General features: G+C 40.5%; 1 protein-coding gene across 1 annotated transcript in view; it reads right to left on the reverse strand.

The window, feature by feature from the left end:
* atrx (ATRX chromatin remodeler) overlaps nucleotides 1-25,625 on the reverse strand; it is a 43,641-nt gene that overhangs the window by 11,107 nt on the left and 6,909 nt on the right. Inside the window, 23 exon segments of the mRNA XM_046848870.1 lie at nucleotides 1,210-1,401; nucleotides 2,275-2,452; nucleotides 2,992-3,100; nucleotides 4,218-4,318; nucleotides 5,737-5,887; nucleotides 7,031-7,170; nucleotides 7,262-7,356; nucleotides 8,470-8,578; nucleotides 8,580-8,598; nucleotides 10,215-10,332; nucleotides 11,530-11,705; nucleotides 11,904-12,041; nucleotides 13,213-13,390; nucleotides 14,139-14,285; nucleotides 15,959-16,068; nucleotides 16,217-16,358; nucleotides 16,497-16,685; nucleotides 16,790-16,892; nucleotides 17,101-17,227; nucleotides 17,457-17,621; nucleotides 19,483-19,628; nucleotides 22,018-22,084; nucleotides 23,198-25,272. Coding sequence (XP_046704826.1) covers nucleotides 1,210-1,401; nucleotides 2,275-2,452; nucleotides 2,992-3,100; nucleotides 4,218-4,318; nucleotides 5,737-5,887; nucleotides 7,031-7,170; nucleotides 7,262-7,356; nucleotides 8,470-8,578; nucleotides 8,580-8,598; nucleotides 10,215-10,332; nucleotides 11,530-11,705; nucleotides 11,904-12,041; nucleotides 13,213-13,390; nucleotides 14,139-14,285; nucleotides 15,959-16,068; nucleotides 16,217-16,358; nucleotides 16,497-16,685; nucleotides 16,790-16,892; nucleotides 17,101-17,227; nucleotides 17,457-17,621; nucleotides 19,483-19,628; nucleotides 22,018-22,084; nucleotides 23,198-25,272 — 4,975 coding nt within the window.

The following is a 25,625-nucleotide window of genomic DNA, read 5'->3' on the forward strand; positions in this document are numbered from 1 at the left end:
CCATAAACTTGGCCGTGGCACAGTAAGAAATAAAGATAGGACTAAAGGCTTTGAGGGATGACTGACTCATCTTCATACCATTGCAGCCAGCAGATCCCATCCATTACAGCTGACTTGCTACATTCTGGGGCACGTATGGCCAAATGTAGTCATCTCAGAAGAGCTTTAGGATCCATCTGAGCTAACCAGTTAACTTTGATCAAAAACAAAATTCCAAGCAACATTTAACAATGCGAGATGCCACATTGTAAGCTGTGTATTATTTAACACGCATTCCTTTTCCTTTAAAAAAAATAAAAAATGCAATATATTGTATGTCAAGAGACCTACTAGTTTATCAAAAGCCATGACTGAAAACGTTCCTTCTGCATGGATAAGAATCAAGCTGGCTCAGATAAGTCGAATACTTTTTAACGCCGATTTACGATAAAAATGTGTGACCTACTGGTGTAATAACTCAAGAAGTGCCAGTGTGTTTTCATTTCATCGCTTACATTAACCGCATGGTCAGTGGGAACTAAACGTATCAAAAAAGATCAAGGACCAAAGCAACAGAAACCACGAAATGAAGACTCTTTGGGGCAGAGATGTCAGTGGGGGTCTACTTTGATAAACCGTCTGCGATAAATAACAGTAAACGAATAAATATCTGTGCAGCTGTGCGTGTTTGGACACATTTCGATGGATCTCCAATTAGTCTCCACCGGCATCAGTTATATAAATGCAATATAAACGCTTTCTGGTAAATACGCGTAAACAGAGGCATCTATCTGCAGCTGCTCGTCGTTGTGTGCGGCTTGGTGCACTACCTAAGCCCAATGGATTCTTGTAAACACTGCAGGGGCTCTTTCCTGTCACAGCACACCTGTGCCAAAGTGCTAGCGAGAAAAGAAAAAAAAAAGAAAAGAAAGAAACGATCGGGACAAAGCTAGCACTAAAAACATCTTACCCCTCCCGTTTACCACTACCCCTTAAAGCACAATAAATGCTTTGGAGCCAAGCCACATGAGTAAACACAGTTTATCACCCCCTGTAAAGTTCAAAGGCAGCATGTACCCACAAAACAGGTTTTGAAGCTTTAAACGTGTGTGACTTGATAAGAAAAAGATACACGTGCAAATGATTGCAGGTGCTCGTCCTGAAGCATCCTAAGTGCACTCTGTAGTTCATGAGAGGTACATGAGAAATGCAGGGAACTTGCCCCCTTACCTTGGGTAACATGGGTGTGGACCTCTTGCTTTTCTTTTCTGATGGGTCGTCCAGCTGATCTGGCTCGAACGAATAGAGCTCGGTCAGTTCGTTCATGGTGAAGTGGCGCTCGATCTGTTGTTGGTCCACCACGCGGAATGACAGGGACTGTTTGGCCACCTGCCTGTCGTAAATCTTCTCCTCCATGGTTCCCTGTTGCAAAACGGACTAACGATGTTAAGGCATGATTGTGCTTTGATGCTAGACGATTCCGGGCTTTTGGGAAAAAGCCCAGATGTCGACTTCACTAGTGCTTAGAACATTTCTGATGTATGCATCCATCCCCCCAGTTTGGTCACATGCCAATTCCCACTCACCCTACCAGGATGGATAAGTAAAAGCCAAACCTCTCATATTAATATGAACACACAGAGTAAAAGCACAGCTTACCATCTTCCGCATGCACCAGCTCAAAGACGTTTAAAATTGACAAGTGTGAATAAATGACAGGGCATAAAGAGATATCTACATATATTTTACACACACACATTAAGGCATAATATTATGACCACCTGCCTAATATTGCGTTGGTCCCCCTTTTGCTGCCAAAACAGTAGTGACCCGTCGAGCATCAACACCATTAACTTGAGTAATATGAGCTACAGTTGCTCGTCTGTTGGATCGGATCACATGGGTCAGCCTTCGCCAACCACGTGCATCAAGGAGCTTTGGCTGCCAATGAACCAGTCGCCGGTTTACCACATACTTCCTTGGACCACTCGAACCACTGAAGACCGGGAAGATGTTGGAGATGCTCTGACCCAGTCATCTCGCCATCACAATTTAGCTCTTGTCAAACGCACATTGCCCATTTTTCCTGCTTCTAACATTTATTTTGAGGACAAAATGTTTACTTTATATCCCACCCACTAACAGGTGCCATGATAATTAGTGGTCACCAGTCACAATGTCATGTCTGCTCAGTGCGTGTATGAAATATATAAATTGGCCATGCAGCCTGGGTAGGAGGAGGATGATGTGTGTGTGTGTGTGTGTGTATATATTATATGGGGATGCATTCCTCACCTGAGCCAAAAAGCGGTACACATACACAGTTTTCGTTTGGCCGAAGCGGTACACCCTGAAAATACTCTGAATGTCATAAGACGGGTTCCATGAGGCATCAAAGATAATGACCCGGTTTGCTGCCACTAGGTTGATCCCTAGAGAGCCAGCTCTTGTGGAAATGAGAAAAAGACGACCCCTAAAGAAAAAGAAAAAGAGAGAGAGAGAGAGAGAGAGAGAGAGAGAGAGAGAGAGAGAGAGAGAGAGAGAGAAAGCTTTTCAGTCATCACCTTAACACAAAGAGCGAGTTATAGTTTATTGATGTGAAAACATTGAACTGTTTACCAAATATACTGGGCATCAATTTATTACGAAATTTAATCGAAAGCGAGTTCTGTAAAACCCCAGGGATTTACAAGAAACCGCGCAAGTAGACGAACAAAATAACTAATTGGGAATCTTTACGCAAACGTAAATTCCTTTTAGTGCCGGTAGCTAATACAGAAGCGGAAGTAATCAGCTTTGAGCGAACTTCATCGAGCTTTATGGGCCTGCAAATGGATTATCCCAAGCTGCTCCACATCAAGTGTGTTTGATCACATCACATCAAGTTCAGGTACATATGAACCATATGAAGCATTTAAAGCTAGGTTTTATGATTCATTTAAAGCGCCAGATAAAGAGCAAGAGCGCCATCTTCGGCTGGTGCACGTCAAAAGGGAAAGGAAAAACGTTTACCGGACGTTGTTGATGTCATTGAATTCCTCAGCCCATTTCTTCCTAGTCAAGGCGTTAGTAGAGCCATCGAGTCGGTAGTAGTCAATGTTTCTGAACCACTTGCCCTCGCCTTTAAGAAAAAACAACATTACAGGGGGTCAGAACTCAAGTTGTATAAGCGCCTTACAAAACAATGCAAGCCGCCAGCACCTTGTGTTGCTTAAGTTTTTGCACAGAGAACAAACTAACTCATCCAGTCATAACAAAACCAGTGTGTTGGAAGCAGAGTGCTAATTCCTGGTGCCAGCTGCCTTCGTGTAGGCCTTTGGTAAAGAATGCACACAGATAGGTGGCCGAGTGTAGGGTACTCGTGTTTTGGTCTTTAATATTACTGCCTCCCTCTGTGAGTGTTCATAACTAACATTACAGTATGTTTCCAATTACTTCTCTGTGATCTTTTCATTACAAATTGCAAAGCCTTAAGCAAACATTTTTCGGGGAGGGGAAATAAGGGAAGAAAAAAAAAAAAAGCCAAGGTCTAATCATTTTCAAAATGAAAGCAAAAACAGCTGCTGAAGTTTAATTAGGAAAATGACCTTATGCCAGAGGCTTTCTGTCCAAGTGTGTAGGATGTGTGTGAAACTGAGACCTTTTAACTTAGATCCTTGTCAGATGTGCACTAAAAGAAGAGGATGGGCTCCCAAATTTGACCACCAACCTTTTAACTCGGTCATTAAACATAAAGGCAGGTATGAGTGGTGATGTTTGCTTGACCAGCATTCTGGGTCATAGGATGACCAAACATGTTGGGCTTTTTATAATATGTACCACCACAACTGCACTTCAAATGACTCGTGTTACATTACACCGAAACGTGCCCCAATCGGTCCAATAATTGCACTATAAGGAACTCAGGACATACAGCTCATTGCCAACAAATGTGCCAATGAGTGCAGGTGCCATTAAAGAGACAGCAGGATTGATAAACTACTGTTTGTGTGATCTAGGGCTCAAAAACTGCAACATGTGCTTAAAAAAACATGGGGCAAAAAAATATATATCCAGCACACAAACAAATTCATTGAACATATCCTACTCCAAATAAATAATGAATGCTCCTCTATGCTTTAGTGGTAGAGAAATAGGGTAAGTCACGAAGAGACAGAATGGATGAATATTTCTCAAATTAACTCAGGAATGATGCTAAGCTTCGTGCAAGCTTTTAAAAGTGCCAATCAATTGCCTACCTTTGTAAGGAGAGGTTTTACCCTCTTCCTTGGCTCTGCCTGCTAGCTCTAGGAAATCCTCAATGAGGTCCAGGGAAATGAGTGACTGACTGAACACCAAACTGAAAACACAAAACAAAACAACAGGGCATGTAGTTAACCACATGCATCATCAGCATTTCTTTTTGGGTGTCCTCCTGTGTAGTGCAAAAAGGACAATGGGAAATGTAACCTATTTAGGAACCTATTATGAGCCATTTTAGTGCAAACCATCCCATAAAACATTTACAACCCTAAATTGAGGATTCTATAGATCATCCATATAAACAGTTCTGTAGTTGCGTGGCCTGTGCGTAGTTTCTCTGCTTGTTTATTGGTTGACGTGTCCTATGACGTCAAAAAAGAGGCGGAGTTATAGATACACTTCACCGCATTCTTCACCTTCTGTACTTTATTAAAACTTACTTCATTTTATAATTAATACATTTTTTTTATGAATAAATGCAATTCTTTTAACATAAAACTCCATAAAAACAATTCCCTAGAAGTGTTTTGGTTTATTGTGCTATACACGAGAAAATCGGCTAAACAAATTGGTGTTTATTGATTTATTTAAGTTTACTATGTGGCAAATGCAATTCCGCGATAAACCAGGGGGATTATTGTATATGCATACGGTCAACGATTTTTTATAGTCGCCGTCATCTTCCTAAGTGGATACAGCTGTATGAGATCCGGATGCCTAGTCAGTGTATTACCTGCAGTAAACAGCACTCAGCACTTACGAAGTAGCGGATAGCAGGGACAGCACTGCTGAGCAATGCGACAGCAACAAAAAAAAAAACAAACAAAAAAAAAAACTAATTTCATCCACCTGAAAGTCGTCCTCCTGTTGTCCCTGTGCTCAGCAGTATATCCGTCTGGTTCTGCCCCTGCACTACTCTCTGCTCCTGCAAACTGGGAGAGTGCTGTCTACTACAGCTAATACACTGACTAGGCATAAGAGTCACACCACTTCAAAACAACTAACCCATCAATACATTGATTTTGATGCGAATGTATGAAGTCACCTGTATTTACATTCGAACACAATGTCTTTCGTCGCATTTGAGGCAAAGTCTCTTCCGAAACTCTAAAAACCTCTTTTTGAATCATCAATGCAATGATAGAAGTATTACATAACTGACCTGTTCATCTTTGTGTAGATTTGGTGTTTTTATAAGCGGCTAGTTCGGTCTTGCACTAAAAGCCAAAGTGGTGGCTCAAATTTAACAAGGGTTTACTCCATTTCCTTTCAGTTCAACTACAGCATAATTTGACGGGGTTTGGCTATCTGATGTTTCCGTCTCCATCTTTCTATCTTTTTTTTTTAAGTGAGGGATGTGATTTAAAATATAGAGAAGTACAATTTTCAAAACTACTCAAAAATGTTGGTAAAAAATCTAAACTACTCATTGACAGTAACGCAAGTAACCGCGATTTATTACTTTCCACCTCGTGTGATGAGGCACAAGCAGTTGAGAGGAAATATTAAACTTACACTTTATCTTCCACGTCTTCTGCCATTCGCAGAATTTCAAATAAAAGCACCATTTTTCCGGAGTGTTCCAAAATCTCGGAATCCGGTTCGCTCACAAACTCCTTGTACCAGTCAGGGGACGGGCTGCCAGGACCAGAGTTACTGGGACGAACTAATGAAACCACACACACACACACACACACACACACACACACACACACACACACACACACACACACACACACACACACACACACACACACACACACACACACACACACACACACAGAACGATGCGGAAACATTAGCTTAAAAATCAGTTACTTTCAAATGAAATTCTTTTATACACTAAACTGCTAAACGTTGGTGGACACCGGGTCATAAGTTTGGCATGCACTTTTTCAAGACTGCATTCCACATTTAGTCCCAATTTGCTCTTGTAATTCCCTCGACTCTTCTGGGAAGATGTTCCACTAGATTTGAGTGTTCTTGTGGACATTTGTGTTCAGTCACAATGGAGATCTTAGGTGCAGTCATCGTTCATATTCATCTCAAAAGGTGCTCGGGTAGGGATGAGATCTTCCTCTCCAAACCATGTAAACCATATCTCCATGGAGTTTGCTTTGTGCACATGATGGAAAAGGTTTTAGTTTCCAAGTTCAAGTGAAAATTTTATGCTGCGGCATCCAAAGACGTCCTACAACTGTGTGCTTCCAGATTCGTGGTAACAGTTTGAAGAACCACCACATATGGCAGAAAAGGTCAGGTTATGCTAATACTTTTGTCCATATAGGGTCTCACTGGCATTAATAGAAGTACAATTGGGCAAAATATAGTATGTAGCATGTTAATATGCTTAGTGATGCAGACGGCAAAGTATTCACCTAACAAAGCTAAACAAAGATAAACTTATCGCCTCAATAAAGCAACTTAAGTGGCTCTTTAGCGGTTTCCAATCGCATGCATTGGTGACTGAATGAGAAGAAATCTCATCAAACCAGAAACTGGCCAATAGCCAGAGACATTAGGTCAGAAGGGTGGGTGTTTCCACAGACGATAATAAAACACTGACTGGACATATAAATATGCACTTATTCTCCCTGAGCCACAAACAGACCTCTCATCTGTTCAGAGCTTATAGTGCACAGAAAACAAAGCAGAACTGATTGGTAATAATGTAGGGATTCCAATAAACCTGCTGTACCCATTCCGTCATGATAGTCGCTTTGGTTGAAAATCAAATCAACACCATTCAGGAAAACACTGCAAGCCACCAAAAAAATTGAGAACACAAACCAAATCGAACCAAACTCACCTTCTTCAACAGGCTCAGCTCGATTCCGTCCCTCTGGGTTTCCCCCACGCGAGCTCGTGTTCCACTCCTTAATCACCTCCACGTCGTCACTGTCGGACTTGTCCGAGCTCTCGCCTTTGCCTTTCCCCCGTTTCTTCTTCCTGCGTGCGATTCGCATTAGACACGTGTATCAGCACAGTGACGACAAAAGTCAAAGGACAAACTGACTGCAAGCCGGAATGGGATTCTGACCTTTTGGGTTTTTCGTCTTCAGAGGTCAGGCTCATTGAGGACTCCTCGGTTTCAGATGCGATGAACTCATCCATGCTGTCCTCATCAAAGTACCCCTGTTAAGAGCAAAATACATTGTGGTTGATCATCAATACTGGAATGATTTAGGGATTCGTAGTGCATAAAAAAAAGTCTATCCTTAGTTATTATGGTCAGAAAAATCTTTTTATTATGGTCATCCAAATCTTCAATAAAGAAAGCATAAGTGACCTAAGTGACAGTGATTTCATGACTGAAATACGTGAACCACACAAGGATTGTCTGAGGTTTTCAGATTCGGCTTCAGAAAAAAATAAGATCCAGGTGTCTTAAGTGTATTTGCCTGCATGCGGTTTGTTTATTTATTTGAAGGTATTTAACAGTGTCTAACTGTGTTTACATACTGCATCGAAAAGAATCACTCAATTCACTTAATTAAAGCCAGATTTATTCTCCCTGATTGTAGACACGATTCACAAGCATGTTAATGGGACAGCCGGTGTTGACGTTCGTCACAGAAAATCAAGAAGCGTGAAAAACAGCAGACAGGCAATAATGACGGGTGGAGCTGCTTAAGGAGGCCGAATTAACAGAGCTGAGGCAGGAGCAGAAATGCCTGTACAACGTCAATTCAAAGAACCATCACAACCACGGAGACAAGGGGGAGGAAAAAGAAGTGGGGTCTCAAACGCCGAAGCTTTGAACCAATCGGGTGCGGCCCCCGTGTTCGTTTTACCATCGATGTCTCCTGGTAACAGGAAAGCATATGTTTTTGCGTGTGTTCAGTTCAGCGATAAGTTACAAGTTGCTACAAATTTATATTATATATATATATATATATATATATATATATATATATATATATATATATATATATATATTTATATATATATATATATATATATATATATATATATATATATATATATATATATATATATATATATATATAGATTTTTATTTTCTCAAAAGATTACAATAATTTATTTATTTATTTATTTATTTATTTAAATACTATGCTTGCATATCAGTGGGACACACGCTTGCTACCAAGTTACTGTACTCGGCATGAACGACTGTACAGAAAGTGATGACTGGGAGGAAACTCCAGCAATCCCCTGAGATGGTTTTAGTGCTGATCAAGGCAGAGAGGCCTGCAGCTCACCACTGGTGTACCTTTGCTCATTTACCTTGTTTTCCTTACTGATATAGTCCAGCTGGAGACACCAAGGATGTGTCCAGATTCTGCTGAGCATCTGGAAATCCTGGAAAAGCTTTGTCCTGCGCGGCCTCGTCCCCCTCCAAGGCAGAACCGACACCTGCTCGGAAAAAAGGATCGGTTTTTATTGAGCGGTGGGACAGCACAACGTTTACAGCATTTGGCAGACACCCTTATCCATTTTTTTCTTACACACGAATGTCTAGCAACTGAGGGATAAGGGCCTTTCTCAGGGGCCCAGCCATGGCAGTGCTGAGCTCTGAACTAAAATTCTGCTTATTCCAACACCTTAACCACTGAGCTACCACTTCCCACGGACGTTGAACATCATGAGGAGAGAAATGTCAAAGCGAATTATTGAAGCGTTTACCAGTGGCATGCTGGAAGGCCACAAACATTCTGTGCTAACTTGATATACTTTATTTTAGTCTGCATCAATGCACTTAACAAGCTCGGTAAACTTTATACGTTAGCCAGCAAACGCCTGGTGGGCTACATACTCAATTTAATATTATCTACAGGAACAGCCTGGCTGGAACATCAAGTTTTGGGAATCTACAGAAACTACGCAGCAGAATGTAGTTTTTGAGGGTGTTTTTTTTTTTTTCTCTCCTCATTTTGCTTTTCTTTTCCTCCTCAGTTCAGTGTCTGTTCTTATTGTTTTATCCATGATGTGTGGCTGTTTTTATTCTTTTCTCTCTTAATGTTGTTCTAAAATGTATGGGCTCATTTCTTAAGCTGATTTTCGAACGGTGAACTGTTGCACTTGTGTGCAGTAGTTCCTTGGGGAGGGGGTGCTTTTTTTTCGGTGGGGTGGGCTGGGGAGTTCCATCAAAATTAGAAAAGGTAACTGCAGTGTTTCATGTTTTATTCCTTCAATTAAAAAAAATGAAATAAATCTCCAACAGTGATATGACGCACCATTTTTAAAACCTAATGATATCTCGTTGCTTCTTCCTGCTTGTTAATATAATCAACATTTTCCCAGTATTCAAACCAGAAAATTCGACTAGTGAACATGAGCAGGAGCGATTGCAACAATAAATGGTTATATTCTACTGTGATCAGTGTGGCTCTTTACACCCATGTTCTTAACCAGGAAAGTAACGTTTTGTTGGTGTGAAAGCATTCTCTATTGAAACAAATGGTGTGCTGAGATTATTGTTGGCCAAATATACAGCACCAGAAAGTTTCAAACATAATATAAGGCTATGATTTTCACTTTACTGAGGAAAAAAAAAAAGAAAATGTGACCCAATTAAAGCAAGTTTGAACCTGAGCAATAAATTGGATCTGATTTGAACCTGGAGGTCAGTCCTGCTTGGGAACAAAATGCACAGCATAAAGTACACTACGCTCAAAAATGCAGTGCCACAGCGTCCAGCTGGCGTAACGAGACACCTGCTAGAAAACGCTGCCAAAACTCTTCATTAGGGGAAAAGAAAAAAAAAGGATGTGGGAATTTGTCTGGATAGGCAGATCCACACCAGCTGCCATGCAATTCCCCCAACTGCACATTTACTTTAATAGTAGCTCAATCCAAGTTTAAACATGACTAAACCCAACAGTGTTTTCACATCTCAAATTAGGATTTTGGAAACGAAAGACTGAAGTGTGAACCATATACGAGTGTCTCTTCAAAAGCTGAACTATTATGCGACGATTACTGTGTAAAAACACAAGTTGACCTGCACAATATTTAGGATGGACCTTTACCTGTAAAGTGCTCCAAATAGTATCTGTACAGTTTGCACTGCATAGGCATCATCCTCACCGCAAGCACATACTCGTGTTTAGGTGGCAGGAACTTCGTAAGTGCTGTGTAGTCTCTTCTCTAAAAAAAAAATATATATATGTAAGGAATATTAAACGCACATGCACACACTTAGCCCTTATGTGAAATGCAGGGGTGGACAAATCAGCACTTCTAGTTGCCAGGACTAACAGGTTTGAGGTCCAGGTCCTGGCTATTTTTGTACATTTTTTGTGTCTAGCTGCCAAGTGGACAATAGGCTCGACCAGCTGAAATAAAAACATTAACTACCATACACAGATTGTAATCTTTTTAACAGCATGGACATGCAGGGATCCCAACAATGGGGGGCAGAAAAGTTGTGTGTGTGTGTGTCCTGTTTTACGTGTCTCAGCAGAAGCACGTAAGCCTTCACCCCCTCCCCAGGTGTTAGTCCATGGGTATGTGAGTACCATATTTTTCGGTATAAGCCGCTACTTTTTTCCCCACATTTTGAACCCCGCGGCTTAAACAATGCAGCTAATTTATGGATTTTTCCAGGTTTTTCCCGGTTTCACAAACTTTATGCCAAAAAACTGAGCCCCATAAAATTAGACCAATGAAATTGCGGAACGGGTTCAGGTGAACCAATTAAACTCTTTATATTAAATCAGATGCGCTCCCACTGAATCGGGCCGCACCACATCATAAATATGGATGCGGTTCCTCTGACGTTTGACCTGCCTCTCACTCGGACTGTCTACAGGAAATGTGAATCATTCGTCACGCTGAAAACAACCGGGCATGAAAAAACACACTTCACCTGTGTGCTGAGCTGCACGGCATCGGGAGAAAAGCTTCACTGATGCTGATTTTTAAACGCATGACGATGCAAAAAGAAAAACGCTCGAGAGAAATAGTTGTGAAAGGAAGGAGGAAGAGAGTGAACAATGACTTTCTTGGTAGGCTGCTGTTTAGATACAAGCCGTGTAACAGTCACTGTCTTTCGTTAAAGCCTGTGTAAAGTTCATTAGTTTCAGTGTAGACACATGCGGCTTATAGACAGGTGTGGCGTATTTATGTTCAAAATAAAAATCTTTGTTCAAAATAAAAATCTTTGTAAAATTCGGCTTATATATGGGTGCGCTTAATAGTCCGGAAATTACAGTAAGTAAAGTATTTTAGTTCGTTTTTAATCCATTTAAAAACCAGACTAAAATCATAAAATCAGTTATTCTTTCTAAATAAACGATCAAATTGTGGACCTAAAATAGATACGTGTAAGAAGCACAGACTTACTTGGACGCATCCTGCCAGCATCTCGTAGAGAATGTGTGCTCGTTTCTTCATGATGCGCACGTCGACCATCGTGGAGTCGGCGCACTGGCCGTTTTGGATGGGGTTGATGAAACGATTCCTGAATTCCTTAACTGAGCCTAGCAAGTTTTCTTTGATAAAGTTTACCATGCAATGGTCTGAGGAAGAAAAAAAAATAAAAGAAGAAAAGAAAATTCTGTAATTTAGCATGGAGGTTGAACATTTATTAAAAAATAAAAAAACACCGATGCCGAAGCCCTGCCCTACAGGCTTCCAATTTAAATCTAATTAATTTCAAGATTCCCATTTGAAATGGAACAATTATAAATAAAATAATATACACAGCAGTCACTCACACTCGATCAGGTTATTCTGAAGCGGAGTTCCGGTCAGGATCACTCTTCGCCGGGTTTTGATTGAGTTCATGGCTTTAGACACAGCAGAGGCTTCGTTCTTCAACACGTGACCCTCGTCGCAAATAACAAAATCTGGACCTGCAATGGGACATTTCAGAGAAATGTTTTTTTTTTATAAAAGTGAAAAGGAAGAGGTCGATGTGGTTCAAGCATCAAGTGAACTGGTTCATCTGGTGTCAAGAAATATGTTAAATTAATTGCATGGTATATACGTTGAACGAAGATGGTAGAAAACCAAATAAGGCAGAAAGTAAAGGTCACATGCGTGGATTAAAATTTTCTGGACACGGTTTAAAATTTAGGACTAAACACATACTTCCAAATAAAGTGAGATGATTGCACTAAGAGTGTTGGCAGCACTTGGGGCAAATTTGGTCAGAAAGGTCCTTAATAGGGGTCAACCCATTTATCGGTTTTGCTAATTATTTGGCAGAACTATCAGTTATCAGCAAATATCGATACTGATAGTTTTTCCGGCCTCTAAATCTGCTGTCATTAGGAGAGTGGCCTCTAGAGGGAATCACTGAAGCCACATGCTGTTTGTTTTTACAGGCGAGACTGTGCACTGCACCAGGAGCACTATACAGTCAACCCCAGACAATTTGCGGTTTGGAACTTCAGGCTTGGACAATTTGCGGGTTCTTGTTTGGAACCTAACTAACAGCAAGTTGTCAATTAGCTTAAAATTTGTGCGAATCCGCAGCGGAACTCACTGTTAGGGAACGTTAGGAATAACATTTTACAAATTTCCATAAAAGATTTTAAAACACATTTTTGTATTAAAGTCTAAAATAATTCTCTAAAGGTAATTCAATAAAATTTGCGGATTTTCGGAACTCGTGAGGGGCCTTAGAACGTAACCCCCGCGACTTCCGGGGGACCACTGTATCAAAATATTTATCATTATATTATATTTTATTTAATATGTTCATAGCTATTTTATAATTCGGGACGTTATTGTTTATATACTGTTATGTTTGTTTTTCCATTAAAAAAAATGGATACTGCATCCATTGGAAAAACACTCTTAATATCACCCAAATGAGGATGGGTTTCCTTTTAAGTATGGTTCAGGGTTTCTTCCTCAGTCATACAGGGAATTTTTCCTTGCCACGCTCACCCCAGGCTGCTCATCAGGGATACAGACACATATAAACTTGAACTTCATACCCAAATGTGAAACATCCACAACAGTATTTCGGCACAAAACTACTGTTTGAACTTGAAGCAATGGCATGGTGCACTTTACCTGGGTTAACGAGGGTCTTTTGGAATGTCTCTTTAAGCTTTTTGCTCTTGATGTTGCGGCCTTGCGTTAGGTTGCGGTACATTTCGTAACCGATGATCATAATGCCGCCCTCTTCGTGCCAGCGCTGCAGGGCGTACGCGCGCTCCTGAGGCCTCTTCACCGTGGCCAACTCGGTCACCTGATAAACACACGTGGGCGCAAACTCAGCTGAGAACCTACTTTAAAGTATACCGACTATGAAAAAACCCACAACCTTTTACTCAGCCAATAAAAATCAAACATCATCATGTAAAACCAATACAAAATAATTTATATATACTATAACTGCATTGATGTTGGATTGGGATTTCCAACCCCTGGCTATATTCACAGAGACCATTTCATCACATTATATATACACTCACATTAAAATACAAATAAAAACATTCAACGGCTTGGGATAAATAATTCCGTGCAGTGTTAAATGATGAAATGGTCTGTAAATATAGCCAGGTGGTGGAAATCCCAACCCAACATCAATGCAGTTATAGTCATGATTATTTATATTTATTGTAGTTATTCCGCAGTTTGATTACTTACTTGAAATAAATGGGTTCCATCCAAATCCCCAGAACAAGGTGGCCTATAAATATGCTAATTAGGGCCTAATGTATTCTGTTGGTTAAAAATCTAAGGATTTAGACGCTTAATGGCTACAATAAATGGTAAAATATTACTGCACAAATTTAAATAACGAGTCTAGTATTTGCATAGAAAAACAAACAAAATCATAAAATAAATCTGAACCGAGAGAGTCTGTGCAGTTTATTTTGCAATCACATGTTTCAGTACATCTTTCGACATGCATCTGAACAAACATGGACATAGCGGATGAAAAAAAAACAATGGAAAATGGTCTGTGCATCGACGCAAGACTAAATCTCTACCTCTAAGCTTTCCTCGTCCTGCAAGCCCTCCTGCCACTTCTCAAACTCATTCAGCCAGTTGAGGACGGTGTTGAGAGGACACACCACCAAAGCCGTTGAGAAATCGAGTTTCTCGCACAGGAGCACAGTGTGGAGAAACGTCACCACCTGCAGGACAACAGAAGAACAGCTGAACAGCTACTCATTTATATTTCTTACACCACATTGTGCAAATCAATTTTCCCATGTAGATCATTTTTCTCCAGTTAAAGACTGACATTGAACTGCTTTGTAAAAATGATAACACCTGTCCTAGGATTTTTTTTACATTTTGCAAAAGATTTGAATGATAAAGACACTGAACAAAGTTTCGATTATAGCAAAAGTAATTCTAGATTCATAAAGAATTATGTATCATTTATTATAGGCAAGCTATTTCATCTTTTGAAATGATAGACAGTGGTCCCCCGGAACTCGCGGGGGGTTACTTTGAGACAAATCACCAAATATTGGTACCTTAGTGAATTCATGCAGACATTGTCACTATGTATTTGACCAAATACATAGTTTAAAATGTAATTCCTAACGCTCCTGCACATTCGGTCCCGCTGCGGATTTCCACGAATTTTAAGATAATCCGCAACTTCCAAATGAGAACTGGCAAATTGTCCGAGCCGCAAGTTCCGAATCGCAAATTATTGGTATACAGGCGCATTTAGTTTAAACGTTATGCCATTGTATTTGACAGGTGCTTTAATGCAAATGTGAAAAAGATACGCTAGAAAAGTGTTAAAAAAAATCCAGAAGTAAAAAGTGATAAGAATTTCAAAGGCTTTTCGAATGAATAAATAAATAAACAGATTAAAAAAAAAAAAAAAAAGGTGATGGTTGAACAGGGGGAACATTGCCCAAGCAGATTGTAACTGACAAATGCGACCTGCTGCCTACATATAGGACCAACTGTGTCTGACCCAGGGGACTTTCCACTCAGAGTGACGCTTTCTCTCAGAGGCAAGTCTGCACATAAACCACAAGCACTGTGTGGTAAGTGAAGTGTGAAAGCTCTATGCCTGAATTTGAGGTGTTTGAATAGGTGATAGCTCTGTATCCAGTGACAGTTAAACGCATGTATCTTTTATAGAAAGCGCACGGATGGCACAGAGAGGGCTTAATTGGTCAAATGTGCGCATGGTGGCGTGAACTGTGTAAACGTTTTAAAACCGGGTGTGCATGACGACACTTCCTAGGGTACTTAGGCACTGGGGCTTTTGTAAACCAGGGTCTATACTTTGACTCAGCACTTAATACGTGTGTATAGAAGTTATTTGCCTTTTTTTAATATTAGAATGATTTTACTGCCATAGTCATTTTCTATTCTTAAAGCTAAATATAATTAAACCCGTTACCATCAGATCATCTCTTTAATGCGCAGACATTTTTTTCCCTACCCTCATACTTAAGGGCCGAAACGGGTCCGGTACATTTCCTGAAACTTTAAATTTCTTCTGGGGAATGTTGGAAATATTGCAAGAAACGTTTTATTTTAATTTATGGGAATTCATTAGAAATTAGGGGAGGTTCGGTTATAAACCGACATGCATGCAAACTAACGCAAATTGATTGAACTACATTTAGGTTCCCTGTTATAGACTAACCTGCAATTTTGTAAATTCCCAGTTAGTTTTCATACATTTTCCTGTCTTGAACAGTCATATAATTTTGCAACCCTAAACACACCTACCGCTTTCCCCATCATGGCAGTTCACACATTGTTGGAAACTCCCTATGCTTCCTAAAGAATATTTTGTGGAATGAAACATGATCAGTCTATATTGCTTTACCTGAAGGGTTTTGCCCAGACCCATGCAGTGTGCAAGGATACAACCAGAGCCAGAAGACTTCAGAGTCTTCCTAACAGACTCACAACAGCAATCCCAGATGAACTGCACACCTGCAGAAGCAAACAAAAATGCAGCATGGGTTACTATATGACTTCTGCGACCATTTGCAGGTTTCTAGTGTATGGAAGATGCAGAATACCAGTGTAAAACACACATGGGACATTTGACTACTCTGGGAGAAAATTCACACCGACTTACCGTCCACCTGATGGGGCTTCAACTTGGTCACCATATTCCTGTGGACTTGGACAAGTGGCTCCTTGGTCTCTTCATCCTCATCCAGCACCAATTTAGTAGTAATGGGACAGTTGATCTGTGAGGATTCCTCCACCACGATTGTCTAAACGAGCAAGATTGCATTAGGTAGGCGTTAGACCCCGATTAGAAACTTGGTGGTGGTAGCGTTCGACCGTAACAGTACAATCTGCATTCAAAAGCTGTAACCTCTGTCCCACCGTTATGCCCCCAGTCTACTTACCTCTCGCAGTTTTTCTCTCAGTCGCTCTTTTTCAGCTATTCGTTTACGCCTCTCTTCTTCCTCCTTCAACGCGTTCTGGGTCTCGGAGCGTAGCTTGTCATCCTTCAGGATCTTGCGGATCTTCTTGCGGCCTTTCGGTGTGCCTTTATCGTCCCCTTCTTCGCCACTGTCATCGCCTTCCTCTGCACTCTGTGGAGAGGAAAAAGAAAAACATTAAAGAGAAAAAGCCTCAGCCACATTCGAGTATGCAGCAAAAACACGGCTCTGCTCGCCAGCAAATACGTGGACAGTACCTTGTTGCTCGAGGAGTCGTCTTGAACCTTAATCCGTCGCCGTTTTTTCTTTTTCTCTTTCTGGTAACTCCTTTCGCCGTCTTTCTCTGCTTTTTTGGAGGACCTAGAGAGAGTGGGTTCGTCAGGTTTGGCATCAGGAGGAAGATAAAGACAACGTTTTTCTAGCCAATGACGCTTTATTGAGATACCCGCACAAGATCTAATCTGTTAGCCAAGACTGTGGGGAATGTTGAATAAAATAACCAGATTTGGTTCTGAATTGAACTTTAACCGATTAAACGGATAGAGCTGTGCTTGGAATCCTGTCTCACCGAGTTTTTCTCTTGGTGCTCTTGCTGTCCTCGTCGTCTTCACTCACGGCCTCGCTCAGCGCCGACTCGCTACCCGAACCAGAGCCGGATCGCTTGAAGTCTGAATCAGCAGAGTCATCACTGCTCACTGCACGGAGCCAAATGAAAAAACATCGACAGAAATATGAGCGCGGTATAATAGTGACATCACGCAAAAGTATGTATTGTGTCCTGTTATAAAAATCAAGCGTATAAACAAACAAAGATTTTTAGAATCCTGGTTTGAAAATGAAGGAGCCGAGTACGAAACTGATCTCTGGCACATCCTGTATTTTCGAGTAAGTGCGTCTAAGGCTTTTAGCTGGGTAAACACTGACCTTTCCGTCTTCCTCTTCTCTTCGCCTCTTTATTGCTCTTGGATGGTTTGTCGTTGTCAGAATCCGCCTCGCTTAACGTCAGCTTCTTGCGAAGCAGCTTGTGTCTCCGGCCGGCCTTTTTCACGTCCACTTCCGAACCAGAGTCAGAGTCTTCTTCCTCTTCTTCTGTGAGGGCAAAAAAGATTTTGGAGAGAAAGCAAGCTGCAAAGATTAAATCTAATTGAGATGTTCTTAAGGAAAAAATAATTACAATTCAGGAAAACCTAGTTCTCAAAAATGTGATGGATCTTCTAAAGCAATTACATGGGTATCACTTGTCAATCACAGCAATATCATGACCTCCACACCTAAAAGAAGACTCTCTTGCATTAGGAAGCTTAAAGGAGCCATTTTCTGTTACAAATTACTGACACTGGAGGCTCCTTAAAAATATATATATGCAGAAGACATCATTAGGGCTGCAACAACTAATCAAAAATGAAATTTGTCATCAACGAATGCCGTCATCAAGTTACGGTTTAGCGCGACGGTACAAACACAGCCGCTTGCCAAACGGCGAAGTGAGCCATGGCATGAAAACATTTTATGTAAACGCAACAAAGAAAACTGTACTTGGAAGTTATGCAAAGCAGAGCTTGTAGTGGATGGAAGTACCACAGTGATGCACGAGCACATTAAAAGAAAACAGGCTGGCGTCACGGACAAAGGCGAAACATCAGCACGGTAAGTAAAAACCTTCTAATCCTAATCGTGTAAAAATGGTAAAGTTTAATGAATGGTTTTATGCGAATGATTATGCATTTGTACACCAATGCCTTTTTCCCCGATTGCTTGCTGCGTTTCTGCGTTTTTCTTTTTTTATAGCGTTTGTCTACTACAACAGTTAACTTACTACGTTCCAATGCTTCTTTTCAATATTTTTATATTTAATTTATGCACGTTATTTTGCTAATTATGCTCATTTAAAGTAATTATATATTTAAAAATGTTTATTTATTTAATAATTTTTTTACAAAAACTGTCAAAACAATGTATTATTTTCTATAGGTTTTTTAAACGCATGTTTAAAGCAAACTTTACAAATGCGGTTTGTTTTGTTTTTTTGGTTCGTTTTAGTTTTTTTTTTACAGAAATAATCACCCTGCATTGGGGAATTTGTTCGAAGGAGAAATCCCGCATGCACTCTTTAACAAGCAGCTACTATAAGCTTTAAAATGTCTAAATGAAAGATAGTTCAAATCAATATGTGGCTTTTGCATTTTTTAAGTGCACTTTTACACAAATACTCTGAATTAGGGTCTTGTATACGTATAATAAGCAAAACATCTATAGAAAAATTATATGTATGTATATATATATATATATATATATATATATATATATATATATATATATATATATATATATATATATATATATATATATACACACACACACACATTATATATATATATATATATATATATATATATATATATATACACACACATACACACATACATACACACACACACACACACACACACATATATATATACACACATACATACATACACACACAAACACACTCACTATCTGATTAATCGAAAAATAATCGCCCGATTAATCGATAATCAAAATAGTCGTTCGTTGCAGCCCTAGACTTCACTTTATCAATGACTACATCCTTTGATTTGTCAAATAAAACATTTTTAAGCAGTTTATTATTAGATTTCAATATATGGAGTGCAAAAGTGTAGAACAAGATGCCTTCCAGAAATCATTTTTGCTGCCACGTGTGTCATTCAAGCTCCTTGTTCATCAAACACAATATAAAAAATAAAAAGGGTTTCTACCACAAATATACTCTTCTTTAAATAACAGACTCTCAATCCACTTCATAATGACTACACCTTCAGACAGGTTGAGGGAATTAAACTAATATTAAACAAGACACTGAACTAATAGCATTTCAGTCCTTTTCCAAAACAACCCACAGTACACAGTGTTACAGATTTCTTTTGTTCTTTATCTACATGACCCTGACCTTCACCACCAGAGCTGCCATCATTCTTGTCTTTGGTTGAAGACTTTTCCTCTTTGTCCTTTTTGAGGTCTTCGTCTTCTGAAGAGCTGTCATCCCCTGAGGAGTAATTGGCTTTGATCTGCGCTAACAGCATCTTCTTTGCAATTCTACAAGAAAATGGGATAAAATGGAAGTAGGTAATCCATAAAAATAAAAATGCAACCAAAACCAGTTAATACCAGAGTATCTCTGTGAGTGATTTCTCTTGAAAAAGATTCATTTGTTCGTAAGTTGTTACTGTGTTCGTTATTGACTACAGATATCTCCTAACGATGTAAGAGATATAAATACTAGGGATGCCACAATTCTTAATATAATATTGAACCGTTCGGTACGACATCCACGGTTCAATACGCGCTTGTGAATTGCGAATTCGGTTTTACGTTTAAATAATTTATGTGCTTTTTATTTCTCTCCGAATTGACTGTGTGCGCCTGTAAGTCTACGAGCTGAGATGAGGAAACTCCTCCCCGCGAGTAAATGTTCAATCACTATGCTCTGAAGTTAGGGGGTGCTGAACCATCATTCCACACTTTAACATGGCGAGCGGTGGTGAAGTGAGGCTACAGTACGAGGAGGCGCCGCCGTCTTTTAAATCTGTGGTGTGGAGACATTTCGGTTTTGCTGTTGAGTATAATGCCGAGGAAGAAAAAACGGTAAACAAAAAAAATGACTGTCTGCAAGTATTGTTTTACACGTGTAGCCTACTCAAACGGAAACACTTCCAATATGATTGCACATCTGCGGCGCCATCACCCAGCAATATCACTGTCTGAAGGCAGGATAGCAGAGCAGGTGATAAAGTCCTCCAAAAAACAACAGTCCCTCGCTGAATCCTTCCAGCATACATACACAACTGGTTCCGAGAGACACATGAAAATAACACAGGCAGTGGGGGGGTTCATTGCCAAAGATTTGCAGCCGTTTTTTTAGTGATTGGAGATGCGGGCTTTTGTCATCTCATAAAAACACTCGATCCGCGTTACACACTACCGTCTCGCGTTTTTTTAGGCTCCGAGATAATTCCCGACCTCTATAAAAAGACATGCAACAGTATTGTGTACGAATTGACTCAAGCCTTGCTCTGACCACAGATGGTTGGACCTCGCAGGCACCCGTGAGTTACCTCACTGTAACTGTTCACTACATGTCGGATTGGGAAATGAAAAGCGCTGTACTCCAAACCCGTCCCCTGTATGAAAGTCATACAAGCGCTCATTTGGCAGAAAAGTTGACAAACGCAGTGAATACATGGAAGTTGAGGAGGCCAAATATGTTTAGGAATTTGTGTGTTCCCCAGTTTGTACATGGGCTACCAGCAGCTATGAGATGTCAGTGTTAATTTTAAAATCAAAAATGTTTATATTATACAAAACACTAGGAACCAGTGGACTTTTCTTTGCTTTTAAGTAAAATGAAGGAGTATTGCAATAAATCGTTTTTATTTGTTTCTTCTCAACCTATTACTGTTCCTATTGCCTAAGCATAGAATAACAAAAAACACTTGTGTTAAGCCATCAGAACCGAACCGAACCGAAAACCGTGGTTAAAAAACCGAGGTATGTATTGAACCGTGGGCTATCTGTATTGTTGCATCCCTAATAAATACTATAAAAAAACAAAAATATATTTAAAAACTGTATAAAAAACTTTGTATTTAGTCATTAAAAACTAAAAGATTTATTACAAAAATAAATAAATTCACTCCTCACCGCGAAAAACGGGGATTACGGTATTTTCTACTAAAACCATAAAACGTGCCAGAAACATGGTGCCTCTAGGAGGGTTGAAGCTCAAATTCTAGCACAGGCACTGATAACTATTTCTCCAAATGACGTATGAAGCATGCGCACATCATAAAAACACTCCCATTTTTCAGATTTATACAGATCGTTTATCCAAATGTGACGCGTGCATAACTGTCACAGGCCACATTAATCGAGTCGCCTTTGTGCTCATTCATGTAATCAGCCAATCGTGAGGCAGCAGATTAAAGCAAAAGCATGCAGTTACCAGGTCAGCAGCATTGCAATGAATGTTCACAGCATCAGAATGGGAAAGAAAATCCTTGTGACTATGTATAAGATTTTTTTTGATTTTTACATAAGAACTGTTGAGTTAAATACAGAAAAAAAAAAAAAGGGGGTGGAGAGAGCAGCTCGGCATGTGGAAATATTTTGTTGATGAATGAGGAAAGAGAACAACCACCACCCATTAAAATAAAAACAAGAAGCCTCTCAAAATTAACCTTGAGGTGGATGAGCAGGGTTTCAACCAACAAAAATATGATGCTCGAGTGGGTGCGGATCACCGAAACCAGATAGCTGATGAACCCATGAAGAAGCAGAGGTGCAGGTGTTTATATCAATGTGGCCACCAAGTTTATTAGTGGAAACTCCTAGTACATGGTCCATATGAGGTAATGGGATACTGAGACATTCATTGCTTTGCCTGATTTGAATAGAACCACATGACTGCAGGAATCTTTATTCATACCTATTCTCGGGGTCGTCGTCATCGTCAACCACCTGAGAGGGTTCCTCCTTTACTTGGGCTTCATCTCCTGAAGAAGACAAACAGTTTTTAGTTATGTACAGTATATTTTCAGCCAATTAGATTTGAGGCAGTTGCTGCTTTAAGTTCACGATACGCATGGATCAATCCAATAATACATGCATGATGACAGTTACACCGATATTATCCACGGAAATCCAAATCTGTAATAGTTACTAGCAATTACATACAGCACAAGACCAAACAGAACATATTTTGCAGTGTTCTAGAGTTAAGGTTTAAATTTAATGCATTGTAGTTCGAGGTGGGGGTTGAGGCTGGGGGTCATATATATATTTTTTCCATTCAGCAGTTCTCTTTTTTGACTTATAAACGTCGAGGGAAACATTACCGAAAGAGAAATCTTTTATATTTTTTTTACAGAATGTACATTCTTATTTATTAACGCACATCATGTACATAAAGAAATTTAATATAAGCACGTTAATATATTGTCGCCATATTGGTTTTCGTTTATCTCAACGCTTTTTGGCGTCCCCTAGGCCATCGACATAACCGGGTTCCACTGTAATCGATGGACTAATAGGGAGAACAATCTACTACCAAAATAATCAATAATCTGCTACTCTACTCATGCTCACCAAAACGTTGGGTGGTATGCGACAAAAGGTACCATGTTCTAAAGAAAAATTTAACAGAGAAATCTGATCGTCTCGTATTTCTCATTTGATCTCAAACTCAAATAGGTCATAAAAAAAATTTAAGAAAATTATAAAAGAAAAAAGAAAAAAAAAAAAAAAAAAAAAACCAGGCCTTGCCACTCAAAATACATTTTGATGTTTTAGTCAAGTTTTTCCTTCTGTATCGACATACTTCATTTTCTATATTGATTTAATTCTTAAATGAAGATGAACATTGACAATATATGTTTATCTTTACCCTCCACATCAGGGTTTAATAATTCATTTATTAGTAACTGTCAGAGATGATAAATTTATATTTTCTTTTTCTTTTTTTTTTTCTGGACTTTACAGTCAGTCTGTAGCAAATCTACATGATATTACTGTATGACAACGGGACAGAATTTGAGTATTGTGGTGTATTTTTGTCATATCGTCGGTTCCTCAAAGAACAAGAAGTCGATCGCTCTGATTTGACTGACCTGATGACTGATGGAAAGCGTCCATGTGAGGCAGCACAGACTCGAGAATGGGTTTTATCTTCTGCTGATCGCCGCTGTCCTCTCCGGAGTCGGCTGCCTGCTCCTCCTCTTCGTCGCTGGACGACGAATCTTTCGCGGCGCTTTCTTTGCCCTTCTGCGACCTCCGTTTCCGCTCGAACGATCTCTTTCGACCTTTTTTGCCTTCCTTCTTATGTTCCTCCTTCTCCTCCTTGTGTTCCTCCTTGTGTTCCTCCTTCTCCTTCTTGTTCTTACCCTTCACCTTCTTGCTCTTCTCCTTCTTGTCTTCATCCGCCTCCTTGCTCTCACTGTCCTCCTCCTTGCTTTCCTCCTCCTCCTCCTCCTCCTCGCTCTCTTCGTCATCCTTCTCCTTTTCCTTGGTCTCGCTCGCCTGCTTCTTGCCTCGTTTGGAAGATCTCTTTGTAGTGCTGAGCTTGCTTAAACTCTTGATCTCTTTCTCGAGATCCGAGTCATGATTTGAAGAATCGGATTCTCTGCCCTTCTTTTTTTTTGCTGCTTGTTTCTTCGCTTTCGATGACTTTGCGTTTTCATCCGTATCTGACGATGATGTAATAAGCTTACGCTTCACGGACTTTTCAGAGGCTTGTCCGGCGGACTTTTTCACCTTTTCTTTGTTTCCCGCGGCCTTGCCGTTAGGCTCCGCCTCCGGTTCGTCGGAGCCAGACCCCATGCCTTCTACCTGCCGCAGAACCTCGGGGACTTCGTCTGAGTCGGAGTCTGATGGACAGACGGAAACTGGAACCTGTGAAGTGCTGCAGTCTTCGTCATTTTCTTTTGCTTTGTCTGACCTACCCTTACTCCTCCCTTCGGACGACTTACGCAGAGGAGTGGTCTTCATCCTGGGAGAGCGCCTGCTTTCGTCTGGTGACAGAGCCCCATCCTTCTCTTTCGGCTCTTTCTTGCTTTCATCTTTCTTTATGGTGATTTTAAGAGGAATGGGGGTGAGCTTGACAACTAGCTTTTTGCTGACCTTTGCAGACTTCTTACCCGATTCGGTTGACTTTTGGTCAGACAGCGAGGTCTTACTTGATGTGCTGTCCGTGGAATCAAGAGAGTCCTTCTCGCCCTCTTGTTTCACGCAATCTGAAAGACTCTCAACCATCTCAAAGAGTTCCTCGGGGACAGACGGTGGTATAGAGACAATGTCTTTGTCAAGGGAAGCTTCTTCAGCTTCACCATCTTCACAGTCAGCTTGGCTCTTAACCACATTTGCTTCATTTTCTTGAACCCGGTCCTCCGGAATATCTGCCGAAGGAACTGCTTCTTCGATCATTTCTACGTCGGCAGGAACTTCATTTTCCTCGTCCATGTAATCCTCGGATGCTGCTGGAACCTCATCTGTGGCATCATCCAGAACCACTTTGTCGTTGTCGTCGTCTTTACTCTGGTCGACAGTCTCGGCGATGGGAAGCGCATTGGCTGTGTTACGATTATCTACTAACTCGTTTCCTTCACCGTTCTGGACCTCCAAGTCTCTGAACTCTTGGTCTAGCGCCTCCTCCAAAGACACGTGGACTTCCTTCAAATCGGCCAGAACGGATCGAAACGCTTTCAAGTGCCTGTGACGGACAACGTTATCTCCAAGGTAGATGGGTTCCTGCTGGATAAACTGCACGAAAGTGTTGTTCAAACCGTTTGTTGTCTCAATCAGCTTCTTTGTCTTTTTGACCAGTTCTTTGGGAACCTTCAACGTTTTGTAGGAGAAGGTTAGCGTGCCTGATCCTTCGGAATTCACGTCCCTCCCGTTCAGGGCTGTATTTTTAACTTTGCTCTGCTTGTGCTTCATACTGTCGCGTTTCGGTTTATCGTGGTCTGCCTTTGGCTTTTTCATGCACTCCAGGTTTCTCAGAACTTTCTCGCAGGCTGCAACGAGGTCTTGGAGTGGCTCCGGGTGGCACACGAAGCAACGCCACTTATCGTCGTCGTTCATGATTCCAGAGAGCTCCTTCCGTCCGAGATTGCGCAGGATGCAAGTTTTGCAAAATGCGTTGCTACAATAGTCGCAACACATGAGATTACCTCCTTCGGCACACCACCTAAAAGAGGGCAAAGTTTGCCTCGTTAAGATCGTCAAATACAGGCATCGCACGCTACAGAGCGTACAGCAAAAAACACATTTTACAGTAAATTCCTTAATTTTTAATTGGAGCTGATTATTCATATAACCAATGACTGAGAACTCGATTAAACGACAAATTGATTCTTTACCAGTGTATGTGCCAAAAAAACGGCGCTAGGTTCCCTACTGCTCCAGAGTTTCGCGTTCTCTCATTTACATGTGTTTACTTCCAGGCTCTCAGTAATGCTAGCTTGAAGACTGAGCAGATTAGCAAACTTATTCGGAGCAAAGACAGACATGAGTGAGCAGCTTAATACAGCCTATCCACCA

Source organism: Silurus meridionalis, chromosome 5 (assembly GCF_014805685.1).
Source record: "Silurus meridionalis isolate SWU-2019-XX chromosome 5, ASM1480568v1, whole genome shotgun sequence".
Lineage (NCBI taxonomy): Eukaryota > Metazoa > Chordata > Actinopteri > Siluriformes > Siluridae > Silurus > Silurus meridionalis.